The sequence below is a fragment of the Taeniopygia guttata genome, chromosome 1 (genome assembly GCF_048771995.1).
Source record: "Taeniopygia guttata chromosome 1, bTaeGut7.mat, whole genome shotgun sequence".
In the NCBI taxonomy this organism is placed as follows: Eukaryota; Metazoa; Chordata; class Aves; order Passeriformes; family Estrildidae; genus Taeniopygia; species Taeniopygia guttata.
Window position 1 is genome coordinate 24,948,563 of NC_133024.1, and position 12,964 is coordinate 24,961,526.

At 47.7% G+C, this 12,964-nt stretch overlaps 1 protein-coding gene across 1 annotated transcript in view; it reads left to right on the forward strand.

The window, feature by feature from the left end:
- Positions 1-1,079: 1,079 nt before the first annotated feature.
- The window catches only part of VANGL1 (VANGL planar cell polarity protein 1), a 45,523-nt gene continuing 33,638 nt past the window's right edge, over positions 1,080-12,964 (forward strand). Inside the window, exons 1-3 of the mRNA XM_030266064.4 lie at positions 1,080-1,213; positions 8,968-9,254; positions 10,986-11,112. Coding sequence (XP_030121924.2) covers positions 9,172-9,254; positions 10,986-11,112 — 210 coding nt within the window. The 5' untranslated portion in view covers positions 1,080-1,213; positions 8,968-9,171. The remainder of the gene's footprint in view (positions 1,214-8,967; positions 9,255-10,985; positions 11,113-12,964) is intronic.

Sequence of the window (12,964 nt, forward strand, 5' to 3'; positions counted from 1 at the left end):
TTGTCATTCCTGGTTGACTGTTTCATTGTGAAGTTATTCCATGGGCTATGGGTGTTGAGTAGGGGGCAAGCACCACAAATAAAACTGGCATTATTTTGGAAAAAGGCAGGGAAGGCAAAGTAGAGGAGAAAAACAAAAGATGCCATCTACAGAAGCCACAATAATGCAAAACATACACTGTCTAATAGGAATAACTTCAGCTCCTTTGTTTGTTCCATTTGTGGCCTGGGTCATTCCTGAGCAGTTCAAAGTGCAGGACTGGAATCTAGGAGGTCTAGATTTTCTTCATACATTCCTAGTTGCTAGCCCATTGTATGTCCCAAAAACATAAATATTTTTAAAAGGTAAGACAAACCAATGGTGAAATGAAATATGAGCAACATTTACATGTAGAAAAACTGGCCTGTGCTTACATTGAACTCTCCTGTTTCTTTCCCACCCGCCCAGAGCAAGTGGTGCCAGGAATTTGGTGCCCAAGGCAAGCTTCAGGCAAACCAGGCCCTTCTCCCTGGGCGGCAGGAGGTGCTTCCTCATGGCAGTTCTCTTGTGACCAGGGGCAAAGGGCGCTACAGCTGCAGCCTTTGGGTGGAGGAACAGACCAAGCCGTCCCAAAAGCCAGGCATTAGAGTGCCTGGCAATACACTTAGCCTCAGAGGAAACGCAAAGCCACCGTAGTCTGGGATGGGATAGCTCCAAGGGACCGATCTTTCTCTTGGAGGAGAAGGTGACGGCATAGGACAGACGAGGAGCATGGCTGGGTGGAGGAGAGCTGCAGAGCCTTGGAAGAGGTGCGGGGCTCATGGGCTGGGCACCGGGAGCAAGGAGAACGGTGATGGAGAAAGCAGCGGCAGATGTAAAGGAGCGTGTATACGCCCGAGGTGCAGAGGAGGCTGAACTACGGGGAGAGGTTCAAGCGCCAAATCAGGCCTGGGGGGCTGAGTAGCGGGTCCCGCCGCACAGCCCCCCGAGGTGCGGCTGCAAGCCCGGCTCCGGGGGCATTTAGGCGCCGGAGTCGCAGCGCCGGTGAGGGCAGCGGCTTCCCGGGCCGGCGAGCCTCGCCCGGGGGCGGGACGGGTGCGGGGCGGTGCCGGGCACAGGAAGCGGAAAGCGGCAGCAGCGACGGCGGCCGCCGCCGGGGAAGGTGGCGGGGAGCGGCGCGGCGGCGGAGGTCGGGTGGGTGCCGGCAGCAGCATGGGACGGCCGCGGGAGGGAGGTGAGTCCGTCCGTCTGCCCGTCTGTCTGTGCGGGGCCGGCCGCGGTGCGGGGGCGATGCCGCTGCCCCCACCACGCCCTCCCGCCGCCGGGACCCCGGTGCCGGGGCGGCGGGAGCGGCAGGGTGGCAGCCTCCGGCTCCCGTGCCCGGCCGGGCGGTGCGGTGGAGCGCCCCGGCGGTGCCCGCTGCGGGACCGGCCCGCCGCGTCCCGCTGCCCTGCTCGGCGCTTTCCGGGCTGCGCGCTGGTTCCCGTGCCTGGGCGGAGGTGGGAGGCGGGCGGGGGCCTCCCTCCTGCCGGCCGGGGCTCAGCCTGCCCGCCGTGAGGCTGCTGGGGCTGCGAGTCCGCGATCTCGGCATCCCGGTGCCGGCACGCTCGGTGCCGGCAGGGCCGTGGGCGCAGCCCCGCACGGCGAGCAGCGCTCTGCTGCCGAGCCTCGCCTTGCACGGAGCCCGTGCGCTGTTCGTGCGAGAGGCTCCGCGCTGGTGTGAACGCTCTGTGATGGTGCCTTGCTGCCCACGCCGTGTAAAACAAACTGCTCTGTGTTTGGGCTTATCCCGCTGGGCAGCACGGGAGGGGGAGCAGAAGTGACGGGAAGGAGAGCTCCTGCGAAACAGCACGGGGGGTTTGGGTTTTGATTCAGAAGGTTGTCAGGGTGGTGAACTAATTCTCATGCCAAGGGTTGAACTCTTTGAATTGCAATCAGTGAAAGCATGAGTGACTTGATGGCAGCGTTTTCGATCTGAGGAGGCAGGTGGGCGATTCTGTGAGTGTTTAGAGCAGTGGGACTTTTTTGACCCTGGATTTGTCAGTAATGAACTGCCCACAAGATCTGTGCGGCTATAAAGAGTTAAGAAGTGGAGTCATGCTGGCTGGAAGTGCAAATTAGGATGTTATGAAGTATGTTCTGTGATATCATTGCCTGTGAGCTCAGCCTGACTTCGAGGAGGAGAGTTGTGGAGAAGGCGCTTCAGCAGTGCTTTGCTACCTTTGAAAAGCTTCGTTTTGACCATGCTTGGCTCTTTTCCCCCACTGGGGTTTAGCTATTTAGCTGGCTACAGCTTTGAGGCTAATGTTGGCTCTGTGATCACAACACAGAGTTGTTAATTTTGAAAAATAAATATGAATGGTGTCTTGCAGAAAGCCTCCTTTAAAAATATTCCCTGTAGCTCGAATTCTGCAATAATCCCAGGCTGTACTGGAACCAGCCAGGCAAATATCTAACTGCTCCCAGCCACTCACCAGCAGCTCCCAGTGGTTGCTTCTGGCCTTTTGGTTTTGGTTAGTAGTGGCAGTTGTTCCTGATGGCTGTTGTCTTATGGATATGTGCATCTGGAGAGGGCTTCCTGTCATTGTGAGACTGGGATGCAGTACTAGGGCAAATGACTGCAGTTATTGTACTAGCAGAACTGCATGTTGTGTTGTTGTAGCCCGCCTTCCTTACCCCCCCACCTCTTGCAACCAAAGCAAAGGATGGTATCAGAAATGTGACTTTGCTGCTGCAGGGCTTGTGCTGCTGTGTGAGAGGCAGGCCTGAGTGGAGAGCTGTGATGTCCAGTTCTGCTGGTGGGAAACAGTAAGTTCATGTTTCTCCATGTCTGGTACCGTCGCTTGGATGAAGAAAATGAACCTGTATAAAAACTATCTTAGTACTTCTTTTAATTTCTCATTAGCCTGTATGTCAGAATTTTCTGACTTGTGTCAAATTAAAAATCAATGGCTATTTCCTCAGGGGTCAACACCTTTGCCCTCTCTCCTTCCAAGGCCAGAATGGCATTGAACTTGTAAAGATTTGAGCATGAAGGAAATATAGAGTGTCTCCATTCTGTAGAGTCCCACTGTGCTGTGTCCTGGGGATTTTCTCAGGGTCTGTAGACTTCTTTTTTGTTCTAAATTTATATAGAAAATGCTGGCAGATATGAAGTGTCCTGAAGGCGGGGGTGCTCTTTCAGTAGAGAAACCTTTTGCAGTTCATACCTTTTAATGCTAACTCTGTATCTAAGTGCTATGCCTAAAAGCAAATATTGAAAATGAGGTACAGGTGCTGCCTGCTGGGATAGGCAGTCAGTGGCGTCTTGTGAGACACTGTTCCCCATTCATTTTGTTTTAAATGTCAATATAGAAAACTGTATTCCTGTGCACAGTCCCAGGTGCTCTGGTGTCCTGAGGTTGAGGACATGCCTTATGTCACGTTGCATGGCTCTGGGGTTAAGAGGAGCACTGGAAGGTCTTACAGCATGGAACAGACCCATGAGCGAGGAAGGACAAGCTTTCACTAGTCTGACAGCATGGCACTGAGGTGTAGTTTGCATGATAGTCTCAAGTGCTCATTGTGCTTCAGAAACTTGGACAGCACAGGTATGGCTCTTGGAGTGGGCAAAGGACATCCCTCCAGGGAAGTGCTTCACAGAGAGAGCTTCCAGCTGTGTAACAGGGGGACAAGAGGCAGGAGGCTACTGCTTGGAAACTCACTTGTGAGCACTCATTGCTCACTTGAGTGGTGGTTTTGCTTGGGTATTTCTCTTGTCAGTTGCTGTGTTTTCAGACCTGTGTTGTTGCATGTTCTGATTAAACAGTGGATTGCTTCAATAAACCTAGTGGCTTTTTTTTTTATGAAATATCCATGCCATGGACTAATGGTTTTCAGCTTTTGGGCTGGAAATTCCAGGGGATCTGTGAAATCTTTCTGAGGACCTTCTGATAAGCAAAAGAAAAGAGAACCTATTGCTAGAGAGCTTGTATTTGCTGACTACTAAATGGGTTTTTTTAGAATGAGGGGCTTGCAAATCAAGAGCCTCCACCATAGAGTAAAAGCCCCGGTTTAGTTATATATATATTTTTTGAAGGCCAAGATTGACCTTATTTAATGACATGCAAAAAAACCCAAACAAACACAAACAAATATTTTAGAAAAAACCTGTTTCCCAAAGCTTATTGCCCGTTAAAACTGGAAGACTTGGCTCTGTGAGTAGATGAGCATGGATGAACTTATGCGCTTACAGATCAAGTTGCTGGATTGGGGCCTGCTCAGGAAATTCAAAAGCAAGAGGTTCCTGTGGCATTGCTCATAGGTCTTACTATGTCTGCAGTTAAAGTTACACAATTTCTCGTTTTCCTGAAGTGAATAATGGGAATAGGCTGCTGCAGTACTGTGCAGCCAAGCCAACGCCAGAGTTGGAAAAGCTTCCTCACTGCTTAACTGTCTTAACTGTTTTTGCCTTTGAACCCTCAGCGCTTGAGGTTCGGTGTGTTTGATTTGCAAAGCTCTTCATTTCACTAAATGAAGGAAAAAAAGATTTCTCAGTGCAATAGCTCGTGGGCATCCATTACCCCATAGACAGCTGGTGCTGTTTAGCGAGTGAGGCTGACGGCGTTTGGAGCTGAATTGTGCACACATCCTCACGGACACTTGTGGCTGCTTGCTCTCCAGATGGCACTTCCAAATACATATAACTTCATGAACTGGCTGGTAAACCAACTCTAATTGATTGCAAGTTTTAAACACAGCAAGATTGAAACTGTGCAAAGATTTCAAAGAGGAGCTGCTCTGGAGTTATTTGCCTGAACTTCACAGGGGAAAATCCATTGGGAAAGCATGGGATGTAAAAGGGAGCTGTTGTTTGCGTTTGCCCTCTTTGATTTAAAGATGTAACTTGCTCTTTTAAATTTCTCTTGGGCTGGGAGCCAAACTGCTCTCCCTTGAAGACGATCACAAAGCAAACTTCATTGGAAATAGGATTGGGCTTCCAGCGTGGAAAATAGCAATTCAAAAGAACTCTTTCTAAGATTTATGAGTGTATGAAAAGAGGGAGTTACAATGAGTTGTGTAGCTGCGTAGAAACTGTAATTACAGTGATCTCTGTGGTATTCAGGGGTAACTACATTTCTTCACTGTCGTGCAGGGTGCGGCAGTCCTCCTTGCCAGCGCAGGGTCCCAAAATTTACTTCGGGGTGCCCTTACATTGTTTCCCATCTAGTATTTGGCTTTTTCCTGTCATCAGTGAGTAGGGGAAAGGCAAAGTGAGAGTGCTGGCCCTACTGGGAGCAAAGTTCTGGGTGAACGGTTTATACAACTGTCATGGTAGAGCAGAGGAGGCAGTCCCATCTCCCCTCTAGCTGTTCGCTTGTGCTGCTATTCACCCTGACATTGGTTTGGATGTTTTGAGCTGTGCTGTGAACTAGGTCACGGAAAGGATCCAAGACAAAAGCGTGGCAGGGGGGCGAAAAGGGATTTTTTTGTTTTGTTTTCCAGCAGTGCTGTTTGCTTGCTGAGAATTGTGTTGACACAACCAAGACTGGTGAACCGTGGTGCGGAGGTGGAAGCTACTTACACCAGCTTTCTTGTCAACACTGAAATACAGTGCAACTGTACCCTCAGGCCAGCAGAGCTTTGTTTCATGCAGGGCCAGAAGCTCTGTAAACAGACCATGCCTTCAGCAGAGTCCTGCAAGATGTAATGATCTTTTGTGAAGCCATTTCAATTGGCTACATTGGACTCTCAATTCACGCTCTTTTGTGAAGGGATGAGGCCCCAAATGATGGGGCTGCTGCTTTAAGCAGAACAGTTGTTCTTGCCCAGAGGGGTACGGTAGGAATCATCATTAACAGTGATTTAGTAGTACAGGTGTGTAAAGACTGTGCTTAGTTTGGATATGACTGTGTTATGAAGGACACACGTACAACTTGTCTTCTGTAGGTCTCCTCAGGCTCTAGTAGTGGGCACTCTTGGGGTAGTGGCTAATCCAGGGTTGATTTATGTCTATGCCATTGGAAGAGCTCCAACCCAGAGATGTAATTTAGCTTGTTAATTGCCTTTTGGTCCCTTCCTTACCTGGTCCACAGTAATTTCAGAAGTTTTTGTGGTGTAAGGCTGCCCTGCCTTCCTGCCGTGAAATAGAGCAGGAGGTGGGTAACTGGCTTGGCATGGCTATAAGGGGTGTGTGTTTGGACTATGCTCCTTGGACTCTTTGGGCTGCTCCCTCCTTGGCTGGGAGTGGTGTCTGTCTAACAGTCCAGGCTACCCTCTGTGGAGAAATCTAGGGAGCCCTTGACAATCAATCTCAGTTGGATACCAAGCAAAGCCAGTGGTCTTCTGCTTTTTGCAGCTGAAATTGGGCAGATGTGTTTTGTTCCTGACTGGCCTGTGAGTGCCTCAACGGGAAGATCTATTTAGCCACTGGTGTATCCTGCAGTTGGGGCAATGAGGAGCAGAGCGCCTGTGTTCATAGTAGAATAATTTAGGTTGGAAAATACCTCTAAGATTACTGCTTTTGACAGTGGTCCAGGAGACTTGATGGTTTTTGGGGGCCGCCTTGTTGACTTTTCACAGAGCTGTGTCAAAACCGTTGCTCTTGCTTACACAGAAAAGGAAAGTTGGCATGATCCAGCCTGCCCTGATGTTCCTGTGTTGGTCTTTTCTGCCTGGTGCCCAAGCACTGTCTTACTTCACTCACCATCAAATGGGCACTGCCTGTTCATGGTACCTGCCCAGGCAGCCTGTGCATTTCCACAGCAGCCTCTGCCTGCAGAAATGTTCTCAGAGGCCTCCAAAGAAGTATGATCCTGTGCTGATGGGGTGAGAGGGGTCAAAAGAGGAGCTCTATTCCTGGTCCCTGCCTCAGCTCTGTTTTACCTGGGATTTGAAGGAAAATACTTTTTTGGGGTTAGAGGAAAAGGGTGAGTTTATACTTTCCTAGAGGGCTAGGAAAAATACATAACCCTTACTGATGTCTTCCAGCAGCTCTCCTTGCTTTTCTTATTCCTGTAATGCAGTGATATGTGTCTGTGAAGGTAATGGTTGTTCTCAAAGGGACTCCAGTAACATCACAAGCAGTGGTTTGTGACTTTAATAACTTGCCACCTTTTCAGCTGAGGATGTTCCTGGTCTGTGGCGCCTAATGACTGTAAAGTCCTGTGTAGCCATCTCCTCATAGTGCTTTTTGAACGTAGGGGGGTCGTGGCCTCACCCCCATTTATCAGACTAAGACAAACACAGAGAAAGGATTTTTCTGTGGTTGCCTAGCAGGACAGTAGAGTAAAAATCAGCTTTAATGAGTCACAGCCTAATGCTGGAGCAGTAAGAGGCTGTGTGCAAATCTCGGGAGTTAACGAGTGTTAACATCACATCCTAGGCTGGGGGATTTTTATTCTCGTTACGGTAATGATGCCGTTTTCCAAACTGTGCTGTGCCTTGGCTTTGTTTTACTGTGTTTAAATCCATCCTTGTTCCGTTCTTCCTGAAAAAACCGGGCCTTATGGTCCCATCCTTATTCATCCTTTCTGGCATGGGGATCCTGTACACAAAAGGTCCCCATGCCTTTCTGCTTTCCAAGAACCCTGGAAAGCCCAAGTGTTGTGCAAATACCTGCAGCTCTGGATGCAGTGGGGGTGCTGCTTTACTTTGTTGCAGATTGCACCACCAGCCAAGGAACCCCGTGGGGAAAAGGCTTCCTTCTTTGGCACTGCTGGCATGTGGTAGAGCACTCTGCTGTGAGCATCTATGGAGGTGTTAGTGGAGGAATCTTACGGCTGGCAAGAATAGTTGGCCAAAACAGCATTTCTGTTGTTGTCCCTCTGCCTTTGAGGAAGGAGAGGGATGAAAGCAGTGGTTGCCTGTTTGATTGCTAACAGCTTCAAAAACTGCTGTGAGCAGAAAATTACAGAGGGATCTAATTTAATTTTAAAGTGCTCTTTTGCCCACTCTGAAAGCATGGCATGGCTTTAGTCCTGTGCTGGCTGGAGGCAGCAGTTGCCTAGGCAGAAGGCATGTGGGAGTGCTCCTGTGTGCCAGAGGCTGTGCCAAGGTACCTCTGTCCATAGCTGACACCCTTCCCCCTTCCCTATTTGCATGTGTTTCCTCAAACTGATGATTAACCCCCGTCCTTTCCATTTCTCTTCTCACCTAGGGATGATGTCTACCCTTCCTTCCCACAGGGCTCAGGGGTTTTGCCATGTTAGTGTTGGGAATTGTTCTAATGTTGCCCTGCTCCAAAAATCATGACCCTCTTCTGCCCTTTACAGATGTGACTTCAGCTGCTGTTCCAAATGGAAGTACATTGTAAGAAGTGTTGGCCCATATAAGCTAGATGTGATCTCTAATCGACTCTCCTCAGCGTTATTAGCATGTGTATATATAGAGATGATTTTTAATAAAATTGAGTTATTCGAGGCTTGAATTAGCTTCTGGAGGCAAAGGTTACAAAGGAGAGGGAGGTGTTCACAGTGCCATTGATTGTATAGTAACTAATGCCTGTATAATGGGCACACCTTGCAGTTATGAAAACAAAGCAGGTTCAGACATGGTGGGCTGATTCTCTCCAGCATTTCTCCTAGGGAAGTTGCACTCACCCCCACCCCTTGTAAATAGGCTATAATGCTGCTGTTCTGAATTGGGGGTTATGTGGGCTGTGTGTCACACGGGAGAAAAGATGTGGTGTCGAAGCCAAGCCTGGTCATTTTTCTGTGGGTGAATTTCGGTATGTAAGGCTGCTGTCTCTTCTCCAAGTCATTGTCCCTACCAGGTGACTTAGACTGTCTCTTCCAGATTTTTAGATGAATGGGCTAAACTCTGCAAAACAGATGCACTGAATTAATTTAAAGCTTTTCAAATGCATATATGTCACTAGATCAGAAGGAGAGGCTGACCAGGACAGACTTGATGAGTGTGGTATGCAGCTAGAGTGAGGGAATTCTTGCAGCAGGGATGATGTCTTGCTTTGCTTAGAGTGCACTTACATGTCTGTTTCTTGTTTCTTAGGTCAATCGTGAGAAGCCAAGCACCCTCCCTCCCCTCCCCTCTGATCAGATTCCTTTTAAGTGAAGCTCACTCAATCTGAGGACCAGATCTCACCGATGACTGGGAAGCAAAGAGTACCCGGGAAAGCACTTTTACCACGGACTCCACCTCAGGAGCACCAGGAACTCATCTTCTAAAAATCTGTGCCCCTTCTGTGCAGACCCGATGTCTGCTGCAATGGATACAGAATCAACATATTCGGGATACTCCCACTACTCAGGTCACTCCAAAAAAGCTCACAGACAAGGGTAAGGAAATGTTTGTTTTTAATTACTTACTAAGTTAGGGTATGTCCTATGGGAAAAAAATTGGAAGCTAGGATAAAATCAGTGGACCCACGTCTCTGGATGTGGAAAGTCCTCATGGGGAACACAGTGAGGAGACTTGAAGCTGCTAATTCAGTGATATTCAACCTGTTGGGTGCATGCTGGGGTTATGTGTGGCCAAAAAGATTTGGATAGTGCCAGCAGAAAGAAAAGATCACCTGACTCCCCTCTTAAAGGGGAGGGATGAGTACAGTATCTGGGGAGAAGACATGTTAGACTTCCTAAACTGATAATTGCTAGTTGTCTTCTGATGCCATTTCTTTATTCTGTAATAATAAGGTTTCCTGCCTCTCCCCACCCTCCTCCAGCCTACACTGTTAATGGTGTGTTGAGGTTTTTTTAAATAAATTTGAGTGGTACTTGAGTTGGCAACAAGTCCTTTATCAGCGCTGATTGGATTAGAAGTCAGGCTTTTCTGAACTTGAATAACAAGTCCTCTCTGTTGTAGTAGTTCAACAGCCTGAAAACCCATCTGCTCTGAAACTTCTGATTTATTTGGAAACGTTTCCTTTTCTGTTTTTTTTTTTTCCTACATTATACTTATACATGTAAAATATGTGCCACTTACTATTTGCAAGTTATTACTGAGCTGGTCCAAAATAATTTTGCAATTCGGAAGCAATTACCCTGTGTGGTTGGAAAAAGAATTCTTCCATGAAGTCTCTGTTCACAGTCCAGTTATCGAGTAAAACATGTCTTGTTTGCCTTTTTTCCCTTCTTTAGCATCTAACCCACAATAGAGATTGCTCTTTTAAACTTAGAGTGCTGTGTGGAAAGATGCCTTCAGAGTTCCAAAAGCAACATAAAAATCCTAGAGCCCTTCAACTGGAAAAAGTGTCATCCTGTGAAACCTTTGGGCTTTGGTAATTCCAAGAGAGAGGCAGAGCTGGGATACTTATGAGGGTTAAGCCAGTCCCTGAGCACTGTGAGGGTTTCCAGTGCAAAGGCTGCTTTCCTGTCCGTGTGGGAACGGGGAGGAAAGCATTGGTGAGCAGATTGGTAGGGCTTAATTCATCTTGAGACTTTCTCAGATGAGAAGCTGTGAGGTCTGCAAGGGTGCTCTGGAAATAAAGACTGGCCTTGTACGCTTGATGTTCTTGCTTTTTTTGTGAGAGGTTAACTTGAGGTTATTAACCAGTGGAAGTAAACTTCACCAATTGTCCTACAGTGTTAAGGTCAGAGATGACAAGACTCTGCTTTGCAGGAACTAAAGCTTTATTGATTAATTCCTTGTGTTAACTGGGCATGTCCCTGCAAGACGCTTTCTTGTGAGAACCATGTAGACCAGTAAATTCCAAATGGCATTGCCGTTTGTTTGGAGCATGCAGGCTTTTATTATAAGCACAGCACTGACGGAAGGTGTTTTAAGAGAATGTGAGGTGGTGGGCATGGATCCCTGTCCTCCCCTCTGCTATCACTGAGGGGGTGGTCTGTCCCAGCCTCCAGGCTGTCAGCTTGTCTGGGCAAAGTCCCTTTCTACCTCCTCCAGAGCTTGTTTTGTCGCAGCCCGAGTCTGTGTTGATCAAGAGAAGGACAAACTTGGCTGATCTAATACTTGGGGCACATGTTGCAGGTAGAGGTTGCAGCACATTTCATGTGCTGTAGAGTAGAGTACCTGGTGATATTGTTCTCCTCCTCCTCTGTTTGTAAAAGGAGCCGGGACAGACACAAATCTCCCCGAAGCAAAGACGGCAGTCGGTCTGAGAAGTCCGTCACTATCCAGACACCTCCTGCGGAGCCGCTGCTCGGGAATGACGCCTCCCGGGCAGAGGAGGGCCAGGTAAGGAGGTGTGAAAACAAACGTGGAGTGTGTGTTGTGGGACAGAGCATGTGGCTTGCTGGCTCATGACTAGGGAGAAAGAATTGCTTAGTAAAGAATGATGGCTTATGGGTGCCCTTTGCTCATGCATACAGCCAAGGTCTCAGTCACTTCTGTCTTGTTCTGAGGGTGTTATTTCTGACAACTCCTTGGGCACTACTTTGGCTCTCTCTCCAGAGTGTCATCTGCCAAGCTCTATGTAAACATCTGTTTCCATTATCTCACTGTGCATTATTCAGGTCAACCCTTTCAGCTGTATGTATATTTCAGTTTTTAACCAGGATTTGCTCCAGGTAATCTTGTAAAGCGCATTAGAACCAGGATTCCAATAGGGAAAGGAATCAAGAAATGTGAAACTACTGTGAAATAGCTGTGAAGGAGGGTGGACTCAGAGAAAGCTAGTACATTAACAATGGGTTTGGTAAAAACTAGAATAATGCTGTATTTGGATTGTACCTAGGATGGATCCAGTGCTCTGCTCTAGCAGGTGATGTAAAGGTGCATATTCATTTTCAAAGAATGGCTGGTGCTGTAAGACCTAGAATGCAGGATGCTTCAGCACCTTGGGCTGGATTTGGGGTTTGTTAATCCTTTGCTGTGGGGCTCTACTTCTGCCTTTACCAAAAAAAAAAAAAAAAAAAAATCAATGTGCAGTTCCCAGCCAAACTCTGTGTGGTGGTAACAGTATTCAGGTACCTATGGATGTGCTCATTTCGTGTCCTGTAATTTAGTATTTTGTAATCAGTTCCTTGTTTTCATGAGTCCCAGCTGTTATTTCAAATAGATCTAAAGGAGCTGGTAAATTCCTAAGTCCTTGTTTTCATGCAGACCACCTCAATTAAAGCCAAAGCTAAATAAGCTGATGTGTGAGCCAGACTTTTCTCCTAGGGAGCAGTGTCCTCAGGTCCAACAACCTTGTACCACTAGAGATTTACCCTCATATTTCCTCTCTGGTGAGAAAAGGCTGAGGCACTTGGGGTTGTTCAGCCTGGAGAAGAGAAGGCTTTGAAGTGACCTTGTTTTGTAGCCTTTCAGTATCTGGAAGAAGCCTACAAGAAAGCCAGAGAGGGACTTTTTACAAGGGCATGCAGTGATAGGACAAGGCGGAATGGCTTTAAACTGAAAGGGGGCAGGTGTAGATTGGATATTAGGAAGAAATTATTTGCTGTGAGGGTGGTGAGGCACTGGAACAGAGAGGTTGTGGATGCCCCATCCCTGGAAATGTTCCAAGGCTGGGTTAGATGGGGCTTTGAGCAACCTGGTCTAGTGGAAGATGACCCTGCCCATGGCAGCAGGGTTGGAACTGGATGATCTTTAAGAAAGTCCCTTTCAGCCAAAAGCATTTGCTGAGTCTATGGTTCCATGTAAATGCACTTTTTTTTGCATTAGGCTGTAGTCTGCTTTTTCAAGTGGCAAGAGTTGCAAGGGCTAAACTGACTAGGGTTGCCTGTTGTCTTCTGGGACGTAGCCTTAAACTGCCCTGGTGTTCCTGTCCCTTCTCTTTTCTGCGCAATTTTGCAGCTCATCAAATGGAGGAAACTATGCAGAACTACTTAATGCATAAACATAAAATAGTTGAAATGCTTGAATTGCAGAGGTGCTGCTAAAGAGTACAATGTGGCAGGAATATGCTGCTTTTCAGGACATACTACAATGCAGATCTCTTCCGGGGCCTCTGCTTTGGTGAGAAGTGACTCAAACAAACCCTCATATTAATTCAAGATGCTGACTGTTTGTGGTTGGTCTGTCTCAAAACCCTACTGCTCTAAGCATGAGAGGTATTCATGTCTTGGAGTACAAGAAGTTTTTAGAA